Source organism: Polypterus senegalus, chromosome 3 (genome assembly GCF_016835505.1).
Source record: "Polypterus senegalus isolate Bchr_013 chromosome 3, ASM1683550v1, whole genome shotgun sequence".
NCBI classification, from domain to species: domain Eukaryota; kingdom Metazoa; phylum Chordata; class Cladistia; order Polypteriformes; family Polypteridae; genus Polypterus; species Polypterus senegalus.
Window position 1 is genome coordinate 229,366,271 of NC_053156.1, and position 20,763 is coordinate 229,387,033.

Below are 20,763 nucleotides of genomic sequence, written 5' to 3' on the forward strand. Positions count from 1 at the left end.
TGATACCAGTCTGTTAATACTGCAGGTAAAGCACTAGTAAAATATGTAAAATAAGGATATTGCATTTTCACTTCAGAAAAATATGCACAATTTGTGGAGATCTTTCATGCATGGAATATGTTCTTTTCTAAAATTGAACTTTTATTATTTCTTTGGTGGCAGGAATAGGATAAGCAATTATCGCTACAGTAGGGTGACCATGAGATAAAATTTAAGGGAATCTTCAGTAAGAAGTTTAATTTCATTAAAATATAAAGAAAATGTGGAATAAAGACTGTGCTTTCATTTTTCTCACTTTCTTTATATCTAGATGCAAGCAATGCAGTGGCCTGGAGTTTCTGGCCAGGTTCCAGCCTCTATCTGCAGCCAGCCATGTCGCCCAGGGGAACGTAAGAAGATTGTCAAAGGCATCCCATGCTGCTGGCACTGCGAACGATGTGATGGGTACCAGTATCAGGCAGACCGCTTTACCTGCAAGATGTGTCCCTTCAACTTGCGTCCTAACGAAAACCACACTGGATGCCGGCCAATTCCAATTGTCAAGCTAGAATGGAGTTCACCTTGGGCAGTAATTCCAGTGTTCATTGCAATCCTTGGGATCCTGGCAACTTTATTTGTGGTGGTGACATTTATCCGCTATAATGATACACCTATTGTAAAGGCGTCTGGTAGGGAGCTGAGTTATGTTCTGCTGACAGGTATATTTCTGTGTTATGCCACCACTTTCCTTATGATCTCTACTCCAGATGTTGGTATTTGCTCCCTGCGGCGTATTTTTTTGGGCCTGGGAATGAGTATCAGTTATGCAGCTTTACTTACAAAGACCAACCGCATTTATCGTATCTTTGAACAGGGCAAAAAGTCTGTTTCAGCACCACGCTTCATAAGCCCAGCCTCACAGCTGGTCATCACGTTCAGTTTAATTTCTGTGCAACTGATTGGAGTTTGCATCTGGTTTGGAGTGGACCCTTCACAAGCCATCATTGATTATGAGGACCAGCGTACAGCAAATCCCGAATTTTCCCGTGGAGTGCTCAAATGTGATATCTCAGACTTATCTCTCATTTGCCTGCTTGGATACAGCATGTTATTGATGGTCACTTGTACCGTCTATGCAATCAAGACACGTGGCGTCCCAGAGACCTTCAATGAGGCAAAGCCTATAGGCTTCACTATGTATACTACTTGTATCGTCTGGCTGGCTTTTATTCCAATTTTCTTTGGAACATCACAGTCCACAGAGAAGGTAAGGCCTTTTTTTTTTTTTAAATATTATACAAACGTTTTTTAGGATATACTGTATGTTCACAACTTCAAGTATTCTTTCCAATTTTGAAATATGCCTTCTATCATGGTGTCCAATATCTAAACTAGTAAGACCTAGAGATAAATAGCTCTCAAATGTAATTAAAATAATAAGTTTCCTAGTGTTAAAAAGGCATACTAATACATGTGATGCCAACAATGTACACCCAAGTCTTTTATTTATGTCAGCAAAGGAATTGTTTTAAAGGCCAAGACTACCAGATCAGTTTTCCTCCATTCATGAAGCTGCAGATCTAGTGAGTTTAAAAAATGTTCAGTGTGTCTTCTCCATACTGTAATTAACCTCAACCATAATTCTAGAGTTTACATGGAAATTTATAAGCAAGTTGAGCTGAAAATCTCATCAGTAATGTATGGGAAAAAAACTAATATGCATGGAAACAAACAATACTATAACACAAAACCTAAAGCTCATGTTTTTTACTATTCACTGACAAGGAATAGATTAACACAACCTAGACAAGAACAGACCGTTCAGTCCAACAAAGCTGTCCAGTCCTATTCAATTCTTCTAAAATCACATCAAGTCTTGTTTTGAAAGTCCCTAAAGTCCTACTGTCTACCGCACTAGTTGGTAGCTTATTCCAAGTGTCTGTGTTTCTCTGTATTAAGAAAATCTTCCTAATGTTTGTGCGAAATTTACCCTTAACAAGATTACAATTGTGTCACTGTGTTCTTGATGAACTCATTTTAAAATAACAGCCTCGATCCGCTGTTACTTACTTTTAAGCACTTCAGTTATGTCTCCTCTTAATCTTCTTTTGCTTAAATTGAAAAGGCTCATCTTTAGATTACTTCAAAAAATTCTCTTGTGCTTATTTACAAGGATATCCGAGTTAACATTTGAGTAGTCCCTCATGACTATAATACAACCTGTAAACTTGCCTTTTTAAAATTATTAAAAAGATGTGCTTTGAAATTACTGTCTGCATTGGGTGGTCTATAGCACACTCCTAACATAAGGCCTCTTTCCCTAATGCTGTCCAGACAAGGTTTTTAGAAGTCCTCACTATGATGGGGCTCATCGTTCAGTTGAAGAGGACTTGCATTTAAATTCTGATTAACATAAACAGCAACCAAACTTCCTTTTTTGTTCTGTCTATCTTTCTTAAAAATATGTATCTCTTCATTTTATACTCATCCCCATCTTTGTTATTTACGCACAGGTTTCCGTTATTGCTATAATATCATAATTATGCTCCACTAACTTACAGATCCAACTCACTTGTTTTATTTTTGATACCTCTAGCATTAAGGCAAGCTATTTTTAACGTGCCACTCATTTTATTTTTGCATTTAAAACATTGGGTTAAAATTTACATTACTATGAACAGTATTTATTTATTTTTTTACACTAAACTCCTTGCCCACCCATACTCCAGTTTAAACAAACCTCAACTAACCCACTCATACACTTCCCCAACACATTAGTGCCGCTATGGTTTAGATGTAACCCATCGAGTCTGAACAGGTCCCATCCGTTCCATAAACCTATGCCTTTCCACCCCACACAAAGATTTTTAACCAAACAGTAACCCTTTTAATCTCCTCAATCTTGCGTATGAAGTGTGGTATTGGCAGAACTTAAGAAAAGATTACGTTGTCAGTTCTGCTCCTCATCATGGCATCTAATAGTTTAAACTTGGATTTCAGATTTGACAGATTACCTTTAAGTATGTCATTTGTTCCAATATGAATAATGATAACTGGATGCACCCCTGCTCTGGCCAATGGCCTATCAAAATTTCTAGGGAGGTCTTCCTGGAGGTTGACCCAGAAGGCAACACACACCATCCAAAACTCTATGTCTCTGGAGTAAACCTGCGCTTCAATCCCCCTAATAATTGAGTCCCTAACTATCACTATCTCTCTCTTTCTGGGAACTAGTTTTGAGGTGATTTGTTGGGGCTCCTCATGCCTACCTACCACCTCAGAATTTTCAGAGAAACCCTCCAGCTCCACAAGTACCTGAAAACAGCTTGACACTTCTAGTTCTGGGGTTGATGCCCCCCAGAAAGTGGGCACCATTTACATTGGCCTTTTGACCATGACACATTTATCTTTATCTGTCTGGTCTGGAGTCTTTTCCCATGCCACTTTAGGGGTGCACACTATCTTTCTAAAGGAGACCCAGGTCCACCAATTCTCTGCTCAACACAGGCTACAATTCCTCCTTCATTTCAGTGACATTGAGCTCGAGGTGGTGGATCAGCTGCCATCTTCTACAGTTGTATCCCTGATAGAAGACTGGTTCCTCAAAGCCATCCTCTAAAAAGTCTAACATCCAACAGGAATTGCATTTCACTGGCCTCATTATTAAAATTTGACTTTGACTTACTAAAACCACTGAACTTTTTTATTATTAAAATTATTATTTAAATCTATTATTAAAATTATTAAAATTAAATTATTTAACTTAAATGATTAAAATAAGAAATGCTTAAAGAACTGCTATAGTTATTTTACTCCTTCTGGCCTTTTAAGCTCCTGTAATATTCTCCCCATAGACTGTCTGCTGTTTGTTTTACTTTTCTCTGTCTTTTCTCCTAACTTTCCTTACTTAAAATCTCTCCATTCTCATTGTTTATACTCCTTCGTATTAATGAACCCTTATGCTGTCACCCTCTTAACTGTTCTACTTTCTTGACCACAAAGAACTGTTCAATCCAGGAATGCTAGTTAATTTCTTATTCTCTTGTCTGCTCCTCCAGCCACTTGTTTCTGATCAGTGCCTCAACACTAGTCACCTGCCTATGTATCTTAGAGCCCTTTTCTTTATCACTTCCTTTTTCCCACTAAGACTAGAGGGCTTTGCCCCCGCTTGCTTCCCTCACCAACCCCCTGCTTAGCATCTTTGCGGTTCTACTGCTCGAGTATGGGGATGCAGATGTACAATTTAAACAGATTTTAATTTTCATTTGAAGTGTTACATTTGCATCAACGTGATGTATATCTGTCGTGATTGAATTTCATTTCTTTCTCTTTATTAAATAAATCGACTTTTTTGAATGCTTGGCTCTGAGATTTGTTGTCTTTGCAAAAACTATTCTAACGGGAAACTGTAAACATTTCAATACAAATGGTATATCAAGATCACCTTTTTTGTCTAATGTTATCTGCGGAAGATGTACTACATTATCTTTCTTGGATACATCCTTCTTTCTACAGTAATTCGTTTGGTGGAAGACTGGATGTTGTTAATGGTTTGTGAAATTCTTCGTGATATTGTAAGTTTTTGTTTTCATCTTCTGCACGATCATCACCAACTTTTTCAGCATAGTCTGTTGATAGCATTCAACCATTTTGCCATGTTATCGATTGATATTTTTGGCATAAATTCGTTTGACCTCATTTTTAGGTGCTAGGATTGCCCGTGTACTCATATTTTCTATTGATAACCCTTCATAATAAAATTCTTCAATAACATTTGGCCATAATACATCTTCTTTAATTGGAAACTTAAAGTGAGGAAAATGTGAAAAATTATGAGCTGAGAGCACAGGAAGTGTGTCTGACAAAAGCATTCACAAGACTGAGAGGTGAGAGTATTGTGGTCTTGTTTGAAAATGGTTGATAGGAGGGCGTGACTTGAAAAAATCTCATGGCAATATTTTCCTCTCGTGGGACTTCAAAAAATCTTTTTCAAAAAGTCTTGTCTCCTAAAAAAGTCTTGCTGTGTCGAAAGTTTTTTTTTTATATAATAGAGAGAAATTGTTGTTTCTGTTAACTATTTGCCACAATGATGCTGTTTATTTATTTACGGAAATGCCGGTGTCAGCTACTGCTGCTTACTGCCCTGCTTCACCAACACTACTTTGAATACAAATACAAATACAAAGAACAAATACAAGTAATATGTATATTTTCCAAAGACTCAGCTGGTTTTGAGCCTATGTGGGTGCAAAAAAGTAAAAAAAAAACCTCAAAAGGGAAAAAAGCTTTACAAATTAGCTGCTAAGAAAACACAAAGGTTTTAGGAGCAAAATGTATTTTTTAATTAACTCTCACACCTCAGAACACAAAATTCTTGGCTGCTTCTCATTTGTTCGCTAGGATGATGTCAGTACGCCACTACATCTCAGCCTCCAGTCCTCCAATGTTTCACAAAACATCTTAATAAAGGACAATAAATGACTGCTTCAAAAAGTAAAGTTGTCAGGACATATTTTCTAGAACAGAGGGAGTTAGAAACTGCATTGCTTGGGCTTTTGGGAGAAAAATGAGATCAGTGTTAGTTTTCAGCTCAATCCACACAAAAGGCACTTATAGGTAAGTTAATTTTTCTGTATAAATAAGGAGTAAAGGAAACTTCCTAAGAGGATATTGCATTGCTTCAACTACAACACAATCTGCAAAAGTCATTTCTGGCTGTGTTGATTATTATTTTCATATTTTATCTAATGAAATGTGGTAAGGGATTTGCGTTATGTCATGACTTGATTATTTAGGGTAGCATACATGGAAGAGTATTAAAAATAAATTCCACTGGGAAGCTACTATTTCCCATATTTTCTATAGCACATGAATATAAACAGTAATGTAAAATAAGTGGCATGAAAACAAAAGAAAGAATATTAAAGTTAATATCAAAAATTATAAAGATATCGATAGAATTTATATTTTCATGAAAGTATTTATGTCTTTATAGTGATAGATAGGGTGTTTACAAATTGATATTGAGAATAGAAAAAAATGATTTGCAGTCTGTTTCCACTACAGTCATACATCTGTAAACTTCCATGTACTATTATAGGAAACATCTGAATTAATAAATTGGAACGCCACTCTCATTTGACTTAATGGATGCATAGATGGCAGTCACCTGAATAACACAGTCTGTTACAGGCAGATCACTATTTGCCTTTCTTTTACTATAGTCATGGATGTAGTGATTTACATAGCAGCAATGTCCAGCATACACAGGAACTTCAAACTGCCAATGATCATTATACATGGAGCCTCCAAGCTCTTGTAAGAGGCGAAAGGTTTAGCACAAAAAAATAGAAACTTTATCAAACACAGAAAGGAGGAAGCACTTTACTCATTGCCTGCCTCTAAGCTTATAAATAGAGAACTTCTGTTGTCTAATTCACTTCTTCTTTAGTTACATCCCCATTGGATTTTAGATAACAGTACCATTTTGTATGCAGCAGTATTTGAAGTTATTAATGAATATTTCTTAAATTACTGCTGCTTTTTTGAGTTCTAATAATGCACTCATCATTTACTGTATGCTGTGTCTCAGGAGTGGAATTACACGAGAACAGACACATTTCACTAATTTCTTTCTGGATTCTAGGCATTTTGCAGCTGACACAACAAGGACACAAGAAGAAGATAATGAGGAATTTTTCTAATGATCTGTCTCAGCAATCTGAAAATCCCACTTCTGGGACCACCCCTCCAATTACAGGCTTGTGTTAGCCTTGCTTTGTTTTAATTTTGACCTTTGTTGTCAGTAAGGGGATTTTAGGCTCACTTCATTAGGGTCAGTGAGACTCCCCTCACTTGAACAACATAGGTCTCAAGACATCAGAAAATAAAAGTGTAATTACATAACAAGGAAATAAATTCAATATAAAATGTACTAAGTGGATATTAGTGGAATGCTGATATACCATTATGAGTATCTTCTTAAGTTAGTAAAAAAAAAGAACGACATTGCAGGTCCAACTGACTAAATCAGGTTCCTCTACAGGATTACAGAGATACTCAGTCAGTGTGACATTCTTGAATGACTTTGCAGAAGCATTGTGGCTGTTGCTGTTCTGGGTTCTAAGAATTAATTCTTTTTTTAGTAATGAAAGATGTAACCAGACAAAAGCTGACAAAAGCTATACACTATGCAATACCGTGATTTTCGAACATTTGTTCAAAGTACTTAATATTTAGCATACATGCATATGTTTATTAACTGAAGCAAAGTAGGCAAATCTTTCATGCAGGACCTTAAAGATTTAGTGATTAGAGCAGGTGCACTGTTTGCAGACAATAAAATAATGTGCCAGGGAAAGAGAGCATAATCCACATGTAGCACAAGACTGCAAATACTGTAACTCATTGATTATGCTAAATCGGTACTAATCCATACATTGTATTGGTCAGTGGAAAATATGGGTATAAAAACCTGACAGAGCTTCAAGTTACAGAAGCCAGTATTCAAAGCTGGACATCATCATGCCAAGTATGTGTTAAGAGAAATGCCTCCAAGATGGTCATACAATCATTAAAAAGACCCCATTGAAGGACTATAAGACAATTGCATTGTTCCATGGCTTCTCTTCAGATATATTTATGTATATATTACATGATATACCACAAGGTACATTCAATCAATTTCTTTGGCTGTTTCCCGGAAGAGCTCTCAGCCCGTTTACCAGAGGCTAGCTGTCCCTGCGGCTCTGAACGCATAGTAGTGAAACAAGACAGTTAGGAGGGCCCTGCCCGGCTCCCTACTCCTGACATCATGCTGCCCCCTCCCTTTGGCCCACAGCCTCTGTCTCGGATTAGTGCGAATATATCGCTCCTGCAAGCGAACTATGATTCTTAGCATGATTAAAGAACCAGAAAGCAAATTATAGAAAAAAACCCGATCTAAATCTTTTAAGTAGTTCTCTCGTTTGCTAGCTAAGTAAAGGTAAGGAACACCCTGAGGATGGTGTGTGAGTGAGGAGGGCCACAACCCCTCTACACTCGGCCTGCTACGTGTCTCTCGGATTTGCGCAAATAAATCGGTACCGCAAACGAACTATGATACATAGCGCGATGAGAGATCAACCAGAATTTTCAAGCAAATTATAGTAAAACACCCGATGTAAAACCATTAAGTAGTTCTTTTGTGAAAAGCAGACAAACATACAGACAGGCAGACATTGGATTACATATATATCGAGATAAAACCTCTTCTGAAATTTTTCCACGACAATAATACCATAATGATACTTGCTGAATCTCATTGCTCCAGCAAGAGTCTCTGATACCTGATGCATACTCCTATTAAATAATCTTAAATTGCTGTATCATAGTTGTTTACATTAAATATTATTGGTTTAAATGTTGTTTACATTAATAGTCTATTATCATTTCGTTTGTGCCTTGGTATGGCTTCCTTTCATATTTCTAGTTGTTTTTTCATTCCAAAGCTGGTGTAGCTTGTTATCTACCTACTCATTGTGACTTGTTGTTTTTTTCATCCTAAGCATGAAGTGATCCACCCCTTCTTTATTAAGCACATCAAGTAAACAAGTGGCGGCCCTTCAGTCTTTTCAAGTGTTTTGCATCCTGTGTCTTTTATGCCACTTCAAGCTTTATGTAAAGCAATAAGGCCAGACATCTTTGCGTATTTCATCTGCATTACATTGTCAAATAACCAAACACATCTTTGGAATGATAAAGTAAAAATCAAGAATTCAGATAAAACATGACAAAGACACAGGAGAATTATTTGTATTCCATACAGATGACTGGGCTGGGATTTGAAGCCATTCTGTGAGGTAGCAGCAGGGCTAACCAATGTGCCAATCCAAATATTCTCCAGTCATAACTCTTTATACCCCTCACCAGTGGCCTCTAATGGTGGTGTTATGAAGTTCTATACGACGACTATTGGCATGTTCTGTTTCTTGTAAGAAGCAAGTTTGACTCAAAAGTTCACTAAATAATAGGAAGTACAGGTTCCCAATCACTTACCTGAAAATATTAGGGGCAAATGTATTTTGGAGGGGCGGCACAGTGGCACAGTGGTAGCGCTGCTGCAGTAAGTAGACCTGCGTTCGCTTCCCGGGTTCTCCCTGCATGGAGTTTGCATGTTCTCCCCATGTCTGCGTAGGTTTCCTCCAGGTGCTCCGGGATCCTCCCACAGTCCAAAGACACGCAGGTTAAGTGCATTGACGATCCTAAATTGTCCCTAGTGTGTGCTTGGTGTGTGTGTGTGCCCTGCAGTGGGCTGGCGCCCTGCCCGGGATGTGTTCCTGCCTTATGTCCAGCGTTGGCAGGGATTGACTCCAGCAGCCCCCGTGACCCTGTGTTAGGATATAGCAGGTTGGATAATGACTGACTGTATTTTGGATTTCAAAATTTTTCAGATTTCAGAGCAGTACAGAAGAACCTTACAAGCATTTAAAATGAATGGAATTGTAAGGAATTATATAAAAATAAAAATGGACCCATGTTGCTTTAATTTTTCTGTTTGACTATGTTTTTTTTTAATCACTATGAAGGTAATATCATCTTGTCACCGTTTTGAACATTTATTTAGTCATAGATGTTGTCATTTTTGTGTTTCAGATTGTGAGCATCTCCATGTTGTTTATGTTAATGGCACCTGTAGATGGTCACAACATGTTTCGCTGGGGCTTGGGTAGGTTCACAGTGTCCTAGGTTATGAATTTTCACTGCATTTTCACTTCACAGCATTTTCTTCAATTAAGGCTTTCCTCATGGTGCGAAGTAAGCTTATTTTTTGGCTCATGTTTTTGGTATGTTTTTGACAATCAGCATTCTGACAGTTGTGAAGCTCAGGCGCGTACAGCCTCCCTAACCCCGACACAGACAGGCAGCACACAGTTTATTTACAGTTCTGTGTACACAGTGAACCAACACCAAGACACAAAACAGTCCCTTCTCTGTCACCAGTCCATCCGCCTCCATTCCTTCCCGGGCTTTTGTCCTCTCCTTCCCGACTCTGTCCCCATAAATGGTGGGGACTGACCCATTTTTTATAGGTCACCCCGAAGGACTCCTGGTGCCCAATGAGCCTCTTCCAGCCACACTTCTGGGTGTGGCAGAAGTGCAGCCCAATAGGGCCCTGCAAAGGTCCATGCAACCCCCGGTGGCGGAGTTGAGCTTGTATGCTGATGACCCATGGCTCTACTGCAAGCCAAGGGGGCTGCCCTCTGTCGATCTAGGTCCTTCCATGCTCCAGGCAGGTAAGGGCTCCGGCTGTCTGCCACACAATATTCAGACTTTTAGCCTGCCCCCTTATAACATCTTTGCTTTTTCCCAAAATATAAACTTGCCTTTCATGTCTTGTTCATTGCCTTTTATTTTTGTACATTTTTTGCTATTTTCTTTTAGATAGATAGATAGATAGATAATTTATTAATCCCAAGGGGGAAATTCACATACAGTCAACCCTCGTTTATCGCGGTTAATCCGTTCCAGACTCTGCCGCGATAAATGAATTTCCGCGAAGTAGAAACCATATGTTTGTATGGTTATTTTTATATATTTTAAGCCCTTATAAACACTCCCACACTGTTAACATTATTAGAGCCCTCTAGACATGAAATAACACCCTTTAGTCAAACGTTTAAACTGTGCTTCATTACAAGACAGAGATGTCAGTTCTTTCTCACAATTAAAAGAATGCAAACATATCTTATCTTCAAAGGAGCATCGTGAAGAGCAGATAATGTTAGAGAGAGCACTCGCTAAGAAAAGCAAACAAAAAATCAATACATACTTTTAAGTATACAGAAGCACCACGATAAAGCGGCATTTTGTAGAGGAGCGTCCTATCTTCTAGGCAAACAGCCACTGTGTAAACAGCCCCCTCTGCTCACACCCCCTCTGTCAGGCAGAGAGAGAGACGGAGAGAAGCAAACAAAACAAGCGCCACGCGGGAAGCATATCTTTTAGCATTGAGGAGTTTTAGTTAATATGTAATACATGCTCTGATTGGGTAGCTTCTAAGCCATCCGCCAATAGCGTCCCTTGTATGAAATCAACTGGGCAATCAAACTGAGGAAGCATGTAACCTAAATTAAAAGACCCATTGTCCGCAGAAAGCGGCGAACCAGCGAAAAATCCGTGATATATATTTAGATGTGCTTACATTTAAAATCCGCGATAGAGTGAAGCCGCGAAAGTCGAAGCGCGATATAGCGAGGGATTACTGTACTCCAGCATCAGCATACTGATAAAAAACAATATTAAATTAAAGAGTGATAAAATGCAGGTATAACAGACAATAACTTTGTATAATGTTAACGTTTACCCCCCTGGGTGGAATTGAAGAGTCGCATAGTGTGTGGAGGAGCGATCTCCTCAGTCTGTCAGTGGAGCAGGACAGAGACAGCAGTCTGTCGCTGAAGCTGCTCCTCTGTCTGGCGATGATCCTGTTCAGTGGATGCAGTGGATTCCCCATGATTTACAGGAGCCTGCTCAGTGCCTGTCGCTTCGCCACAGATGTCAAACTGTCCAGCTCCTTGCCTACAATTGAGCCTGCCTTCCTCACCAGTTTGTCCAGGCGTGAGGCGTCCCTCTTCTTTATGCTGCCTCCCCAGCACACCACCATGTAGAAGAGAGCTTGCCACAACCAGCTGATAGAACATCTGCAGCATCTTATTGCAGATGTTGAAAGACACCAGCCTTCTAAGGAAGTATAGTCGGCTCTGTCCTCCCTTGCACAGAGCATCAGTATTCGCATTTCAGTCCAGTTTATCATCCAGCTGCACTCCCAGATATTTATAGGTCTGTACTCTCTGCACACAGTCACCTCTGATGATCATGGGGTCCATGAGGGGCCTGGGCCTCCTAAAATCCACCACCAGCTCCTTGGTTTTGCTGGTGTTCAATTGTAGGTGGTTTGAGTCGCACCATTTAACAAAGTCTTGATTAGCTTCATATACTCTTCCTCCTGCCCACTCCTGATGCAGCCCACAACAGCAGTGTCATTAGTGAACTTTTACACGTGGCAGGACTCCGAGTTGTATTGGAAGTCCGATGTATTTAGGCTGAACAGGACCGGAGAAAGTACAGTCCCCTGTAGTGCTCCTGTTCTGCTGACCACAATGTCAGACCTGCAGTTCCCGAAATGCACATACTGAGGTCTGTCTGTAAGATAGTCCATGATCCATGCCACCAGGTATGATTCTACTCCCATCTCTGTCAGCTTGTCCATAAGGAGCAGAGGTTGGATGGTGTTGAAGGTGCTAGAGAAGTAGAAGAAACATAACTCTTACAGCACCACTGTCCAGGTGGGAGAGGGATTTGTGTAGCATATAGATGATGGCATCCTCCGCTCCCACCTTCTCCTGGTCTAGCACTGCAGAGGGTATTTAATTTTTAAAGTACATGTACTTTTTTTAAACCACTGCATAGATTTTAAACCTTAATTTTGCTATGCTAAAATTTATTGCAAATATTAAAGAATGGATTTATATCTCTGTTTCCTTCCCTCATATCTTTTAATAGACTGCTTAGATGGCGACACTAGCCCCATAGGGGATATTTGGAGACACTTTGCATGTTTTCCTAATTGAAGACAATGAAGAAGCATCTTTTCTGAATTTGTCTGTCATTGTTTTGATTAGCCCTTTGAAGTAATTTTATATTTTAATCTTATCAAAGATTTAATGTGAAGTAGCTCTAAAGTAACTGAATCTTATTTATTGTTGGCTCATCCTAAATTGTTCTCATGTACACTAAGGCTCAAAACTCAGGCCCACCAAGCATGTAACTACCCCTTCTGACATTAATTGCGCTGGAATATGTTCAGCTCCAAAAAAAATCTTTTGAAACAAAGAAATCTAGTATTTAGAGCTTTTTGTATTTTGGAATTGTAGGCAAATGATTGCAAACCTGTAATCAACTTCACACCATATTGCAGGATGTATTTCTTTCCTAGAAATGTGCCTTTTAGGATGAAAGTGAGCTTGTGAACTATCTAGTAATTTGATTGTAATACTATAGCTGTCTAACCCAATAGATTTTAGCCTTTATTAACATCTTAAGGATGCTCTGGAAAAAAGAAAAACTGGTTTAAAATGATACCCTTCTGATAGACACTGTTATTCTGTGTGTGCAGGCCATGATTGGCTTTCACAAAGGTGTGCATGGCATTACTTACTTTTTCATTTTTTTATATTGTTATGCAAGAATATTTTAATAACCCATAGTACTATCCATTAAATAATACAACAATCAATCAATACGAAAGATCTTTTGTTTTTAAGAAGACTTTTAGGGTTATGCCACACAGGGATGGCTACTGGTTGCTATTGCACTCATTGTCGTAGCTGAATAACTAACTGATCGTGAAGATGTGCTGAATTCCAGGGTAGAAAGGAGTAACAGAATAGAGATCAATGGCAAAACTAGAGGCCACTATAGCTAATGCAAGCCTTCCTCTCCATGATGCGTTCTCGAGGAGCACCTATAGTCACTGAGTCGTTCTGTCATAGTGTATTAAGAGGCACTAGTGAGGCTCTCTGTTGCTTGTTGCCATCATACTATATATTGTCTCTTGTCTGTCTTCACTCCAACCAACCATAATACAAAATAATGTTACCAGAAAACCCTTCTGTCTGTCTATCTATCTATCTATCTATCTATCTATCTATCTATCTATCTATCTATCTATCTATCTATCTATCTATCTGTTTTGTTCATATCTGCAGTGTTGCTTTCCATAACCTATTTTTGAATGACAGACATCACCAAACTCGCTTGTCTAGACATCTTTCCCTTTCTCCCTGGTCATACACTGGTGCATCCTGGGCCAGTATTTTTTTTTTTTACTTATTTTATTGCATAATTGCAATTGAGATACAATATGCAAAAGTTAATCAGATTAGGAATACCAGTCAGTCATTTATTTCTTTATACAGTGCTTTTCAGATTAGAAACCATCAGAAGGAAATTAATGGCTTGCCAACATAAAGGCAGATAATAAATGAAAGCTATGTTACACAAGCCAACAAAAAGCCAGAAAGACATGTCATCAGTGGCATGCTTTCCATATGTCTCCTTAAATTTACCCACAACCTTCTTTCCTGTTCTGTTTCACTGCTACACAAAATGATGCATAGAAATAAATAAAAAAGTGTGAGCCTGACCAAGAACCAAAAACGAGCTGAAAAGCAACAACACCTTTAGGAAAACTGGGAGCGAAAAGGGCCAAAGCAAACAGACAGACTACTCAGTTTTCAATGCACTAGTTCTGTTACAGGGGTGAGTGGGTTGACAGCATTCGGTACAGTTCTGGAGAAGACTGAGGGTATACTCATGCACACACTCAGGAAAATTTAGAGTCATGAGTTACCAGGCCTTGCAAACATTTAGACATGGGAGAAAACTGGAGCACCTGAAGAAAATCCATGTGGTTATGGAGATAGTTTTCAAATGTCACTTGGACAATGTCCTGGCAGTACCCAAAACAATTCTCCTTGAGCTGACACCTCAGCGTTAATAATGTGCTTACCCAAATAATTAAATAAGAAATATGGGAGGAGCGTAAACAAAGTAAATTCAGAGAAGACTAGAAAACTAAGTGACTGAATACAGTCATCCCTCTTTTTCTGATTTCTCCTTTATTATTCCAATCTCCCACTGGGGACTAATAAAGATCTATCTATCTATCTATCTATCTATCTATCTATCTATCTATCTATCTATCTATCTATCTATCTATCTATCTATCTATCTATCTATCTATCTATCTATCTATCTATCTATCTATCTATCTATCTATCTATCTATCTATCTATCTATCTATCTATCTCTGCAGTGTTGCTTTCCCTGAACTATTTTTCAATGACAGACATCACCACACTTGCTTTTCTAGATATCATTTCTTTTTTCCCTGGTCATACACTTGTGAATCCTGTGCCAATGTTTTTTACTTTAATGCATAATTGCTACTGAGACACCATATGAACAAATTAATCAGATTAGGAATACCAGTCAGTCATTCATGTCTTTATACAGTGCTTTTCAGATTAGAAACCATCAGAAGAAAATTAATGTTTAGCCAACATAAAGGCAGACAATAAATGAAAACTACACCACACAAGCCAACAAAAAAACAGAAAAACATGTCATCAGAGGGATGCTTTCCATATGTCTCCTTAAATGTATCTAGAATCTTCTTTCCTGTTCTGCTTCTTTGTTAGCTGGTTCCCATTCCTCATTGAAACAAAGAATTTCTCTTTACTATTTATTTTTCTTATTCTAACTTTTTCTGGGTTTTCACTAGGGTACTAATTAATCACCACTCCTCACTCTTTTGGATGGCAGTTGTTTAATTCTGTTGCCTTATGGAGCCAGTAATCTGGGTTTAAACTATGGTCGTTGTATATGTGTAGTTTAAAAGTTGCTTCCATGTCTACATACAGTGGTGTGAAAAACTATTTGCCCCCTTCCTGATTTCTAATTCTTTTGCATGTTTGTCACACAAAATGTTTCTGATCATCAAACACATTTAACCATTAGTCAAATATAACACAAGTAAACACAAAATGCAGTTTTTAAATGATGGTTTTATTATTTAGGGAGAAAAAAAATCCAAACCTACATGGCCCTGTGTGAAAAAGTAATTGCCCCCTTGTTCCAAAATACCTAACTGTGGTGTATCACACCTGAGTTCAATTTCCGTAACCAACCCTAGGCCTGATTACTGCCACACCTGTTTCAATCAAGAAATCACTTAAATAGGAGCTGCCTGATACAGAGAAGTAGACCAAAAGCACCTCAAAAGCTAGACATCATGCCAAGATCCAAAGAAATTCAGGAACAAATGAGAACAGAAGTAATTGAGATCTATCAGTCTGGTAAAGGTTATAAAGCCATTTCTAAAGCTTTGGGACTCCAGTGAACCAAAGTGAGAGCCATTATCCACAAATGGCAAAAACATGGAACAGTGGTGAACCTTGCCAGGAGTGGCCGGCCGACCAAAATTACCCCAAGAGCGCAGAGACGACTCATCCGAGAGGTCACAAAAGACCCCAGGGCAACGTCTAAAGAACTGCAGGCTTCACTTGCCTCAATTAAGGTCAGTGTTCACGACTCCACCATAAGAAAGAGACTGGGCAAAAACGGCCTGCATGGCAGATTTCCAAGACGCAAACCACTGTTAAGCAAAAAGAACATTAGGGCTCGTCTCAATTTTGCTAAGAAACATCTCAATGATTGCCAAGACTTTTGGGAAAATACCTTGTGGACTGATGAGACAAAAGTTGAACTTTTTGGAAGGCAAATGTCCCGTTACATCTGGCATAAAAGGAACACAGCATTTCAGAAAAGGAACATCATACCAACAGTAAAATATGATGGTGGTAGTGTGATGGTCTGGGGTTGTGTTGCTGCTTCAGGACCTGGAAGGCTTGCTGTGATAGATGGAACCATGAATTCTACTGTCTACCAAAAAATCCTGAAGGAGAATGTCCGGCCATCTGTTCGTCAACTCAAGCTGAAGCGATCTTGGGTGCTGCAACAGGACAATGACCCAAAACACACCAGCAAATCCACCTCTGAATGGCTGAAGAAAAACAAAATGAAGACTTTGGGGTGGCTGTTTCCTGCAGAGGCATTAGCTCTCTTGGAAATGTGTTCTTTTAATATTGTGGCTTATTAAATAATTAGACAATATCATAATATACCAGAAAAGGCGATATCCCTCCCATAATGATTACGGCGGTACAAGAATCACATGAGACAACATATCTTTTAGCTTACATTTACTGACGTTTTACGCAGTTACAGACGGGGAGGCATATGGACAAACTTTATCCAGGTGGGAATCTGGATCAACACAGTCAGCCATTTTTTCCGTCCCTACGCTGGGAGGTTTTTCAACACACCTGGTGTCGACACAGCCTCGAAGGGTCTGGCCACTGTCCAGACCTTTTATATGGTTCTTGCTTCATTTGCTGGTCTTCTCGTTTCCAAACAAGGGCTGAATTCCTCTCCCACACTCATAACAGTATTGTCCAGATACAGTGACATAAAGAAAAAATGTAGTATTACAGTGGCCTAGTCAAAGTCCTGACCTGAATCCAATTGAGATGCTATGGCATGACCTTAAAAAGGCGGTTCATGCTAGAAAACCCTCAAATAAAGCTGAATTACAACAATTCTGAAAAGATGAGTGGGCCAAAATTCCTCCAGAGCTGTAAAGACTCATTGCAAGTTATCATAAGCGCTTGATTGCAGTTATTGCTGCTAAGGGTGGGCCAACCAGTTATTAGGTTCAGGGGGCAATTACTTTTCACACAGGGCCATGTAGGTTTGGATTTTTTTTTCTCCCTAAATAATAAAAACCATCATTTAAAAACTGCATTTTGTGTTTACTTGTGTTATATTTGACTAATGTTTAAATGTGTTTGATGATCAGAAACATTTTGTGTGACAAACATGCAAAAGAATAAGAAATCAGGAAGGGGTCAAATAGTTTTTCACATTGTTTTTCAATTGTTCTTCTCTCATAACCTCCTAAAGATGTGTGAGTTAGGCTAACTGGTGAGTCTAATTTGACCCGAAATGAGCCTGAGTTTGGGTGTATGTATTAGTGTGCTTGGTGTTCTGTCCAGGGCTAGTTTTTCTCATGCTACCAGGGCAAAATCTTAATTGGATAAGGGGGTTTGAGGATGTAATGTTATGTTATCTGACCTTTATATAAGGTATGGTAAATAACATTTTGTAAAAATATACCAGGAGTTGTCAGCCAGAGCTTAGCTATCACCTGGAAACGCCCACTGCCTCTAATACTTCAGTCTTAGTTGAAATGAAGTGTAAGTGAAAGTCTGTTAGAGGTGTTTTAATTTTAAAGGGAATAAATAAACCTGAGAACAGATGTTATGTTAAAATCAGTCCTTGTGTGAGGCTGTAAGAATCCAGCTAATAACAGCACAATGTGTACAAATCCTACAATATAAATGTCCACACTCTAAATGATGAATATAACACCGTTCATTTGATAATCCAGCAGTATTTTTATACAGCATACCTGGGGAATCTATAAACCCCAGCTACAGTTAATAATCATTCAGCAAAAACAAGATGGATAGGAATTGACAAGATAAGTTGGGATAAAACACTCAAAACACTCTTCTGTTTTAGCCTTCATTTTAATTCTGTGAACCGATCAATAATGCTGTCAGCATTTTTTGTATTAAGGAAGATCTGTAAAATGTAATGCTGCTCCGGGGTTGTCAAGTCTAAGACAGCAGCAAGCCTTCTCATGGTCACTGATCGGCATACTTCACAAACATATGGCTGTTAGGAGCCTCCAGAGATAGCTGATTGAACACAGTAGAGCTTTCAGACGTATCTTCAAGATGAAAACAAGTACATAATCATAAACACTTGGAGATAGTAGTCTAACTATTCTATGAAAGGTATACAATTTTCCTAACATGTCATTTAATAGAACTATTAGCAAAATGACATTGCTTCTATTGAAATTAACTTAGGCAGGCAACCAACTAATAGCCAAAGATGTATTCTAAGGCACTACATAAAATCTAGTTATTTTTTTTTTATTTAGTTTTTTTTCAATACCCTATAAGTGCTTTTAATAGATTTTTTTGTTTTGAAGTCAGAATGGCATTTCAGACAGAAGACAGTACAGACTGTACTAGCGTAGTGCTTCCCAAATTCACTGCATAGGTATTATGCCTAGCAGGCAGAAGGCTTCAGAGGGAGACTGGAAGGGAAAGACATGGTCAAAAAACTGTATTGAGGGTCAGAACCAGAAGGACAACTATCAGTAATCAAAGCCAAGAATCGTGAGGCAACATCAAGATCAGAGAATCAGAGTTCAAAAACCAAAGAAACAAAACAAAGAATATTTTTTTCAAAAAGCTTAGAAAGGTTTTAGTTTCTGCATGTGGAAGCATACCACTAGATGACATTTTGTCATCTTTGCATTGTAAATGACAGGCCACATCATCTGAGGACACATAGCCGACCCCAGGATGGTCCTAGCAACAGGAATCGATTATAGTGCCATCAAAATGATGGTGCTATAACGGGCCAAATCACAAATTAAAATTAAAACAATAAATATATTTAAAAATAAATGAACCCAATGGATACCTGAGTGTATGACCGGAAAAAAAGCAAACGATATTCAAAAATATGTGTTGCTGAAAATGAGGGCTAGATGTGGCTTCATTTTTCATTCCCAACTAATTTCTGCTTTAAAATGAACATATACCTAAATAAAGGAAACAATTATTTCCCAGTTTCTATGTTTTGGTGTAGTACTAGGGTGTTGTACCGTGTTAGCCATTATGAATGTAGCGAAAAGTCAAGCAAAATAACATCTTTTATTGGCTAACTAAAAAGATTACAATATTATATCTTGCCTGAAGAAGGGGCCTGAGTTGCCTCGAAAGCTTGCATATTGTAATCTTTTTAGTTAGTCAAAAAAAGGTGTCATGTTGCTTGACTTTTCACTATATTTTGGTGCCAATCAATACATTGCACAATTGGATTTGTTTAAAAGTTTTATCTGAGCATAGCCACGATTTAGAGATCATTAAGATAATTTTTAAGATTTTTATCCTTATTATAATTTTCATTCAGTTCTTCGCTGTTCCAGTGATTTAAGCTGTTATTTACAGCTTTAATCATAATATTTATTTAAAGTATTTCAGACTTATCATTCAGTGTCGCTTGCCCTGGTGTCTGCTCTGTTTGTCGTTGTTAATTGTCATTATTAGAATGCAATTAAGAGAGCAAACTACACAGACAAAGGGCAAATTAACAGGAAAATGGCAAAGAAGAATTGAGTATTTAAAGCTAAATAAAATCATTTCTACATTTCTTATAAATCTCTTGCAATTGGTCATTTCTGAATATGCAATAAGTAAAGATGATGAAAAGCCCAGCTAACCAAAATAATGAGATTAATTAGAGGTAAAAATGACTCTGTGATTGTCAAACAAGAGGGCACAAAAACCTGCAGGCACATTGGACCCTCAGGGCTGAGCTTGAGGACCACTGCAGAAGTGGTTTTGAGGAACTGTAGAACAATCAGTATGGGCTCCATCACAGTTCAGACAAGAACAGCATTTCTAGCAATGCAAATGGTATGTCCTTCACTTTGCGCCTGCTTTAACTGTAAGCAGAAATCTTGTGCTGCACTTTTGTTTGGCCCATTATTGGTGGCAGGTCATCTGTTATTCTTCTGTATATGAACTGTGCATTGCACTTTCTTTACAACGTGGCACCCATTTTATTTCAAACTGCTAATTGATTCTGACAGTACAAAATGCCCATGAATTCATCAGCTGCATTTTTCACGTTTCTTTACTTTAGATAATCATTGGAAACTGGTCTAAACTGAAATATATATGAAATGTTGTCCTAATCCTTTTCATTTAACACATTCTTTATGCCCCCGAATGGCCATGGTGCTGCATCAATTAAATTATTTTTATATGTATAAGGCTTGACTTAGCCTCCCACTAAAGGCTTGGTAAAAATGACCAGACGTTTTGTTTTTTTTTCCCCTTCTCCCTTTTGGCTTGGCCTCCCATCGGAGAGAAAAGCTAATGCTGACCTTTGATTGTGCACATAGTAACCTTCCATGACCACTGACTTCACTCACAATGATATCAGCTTCTTTAGATCTTGAGCCCAGCGGAATTCTTTGACAACGTTGGGAATTACATCTCCTGCTCAGATTTGAAATCCGCTAAGCAGACACGC

At 38.4% G+C, this 20,763-nt stretch overlaps 1 protein-coding gene across 1 annotated transcript in view; it reads left to right on the forward strand.

Moving 5' to 3' along the window:
• The window catches only part of LOC120525960 (metabotropic glutamate receptor 4-like), a 963,211-nt gene that overhangs the window by 854,722 nt on the left and 87,726 nt on the right, over positions 1–20,763 (forward strand). The window contains 1 exon segment of the mRNA XM_039748705.1: positions 311–1,246. Coding sequence (XP_039604639.1) covers positions 311–1,246 — 936 coding nt within the window.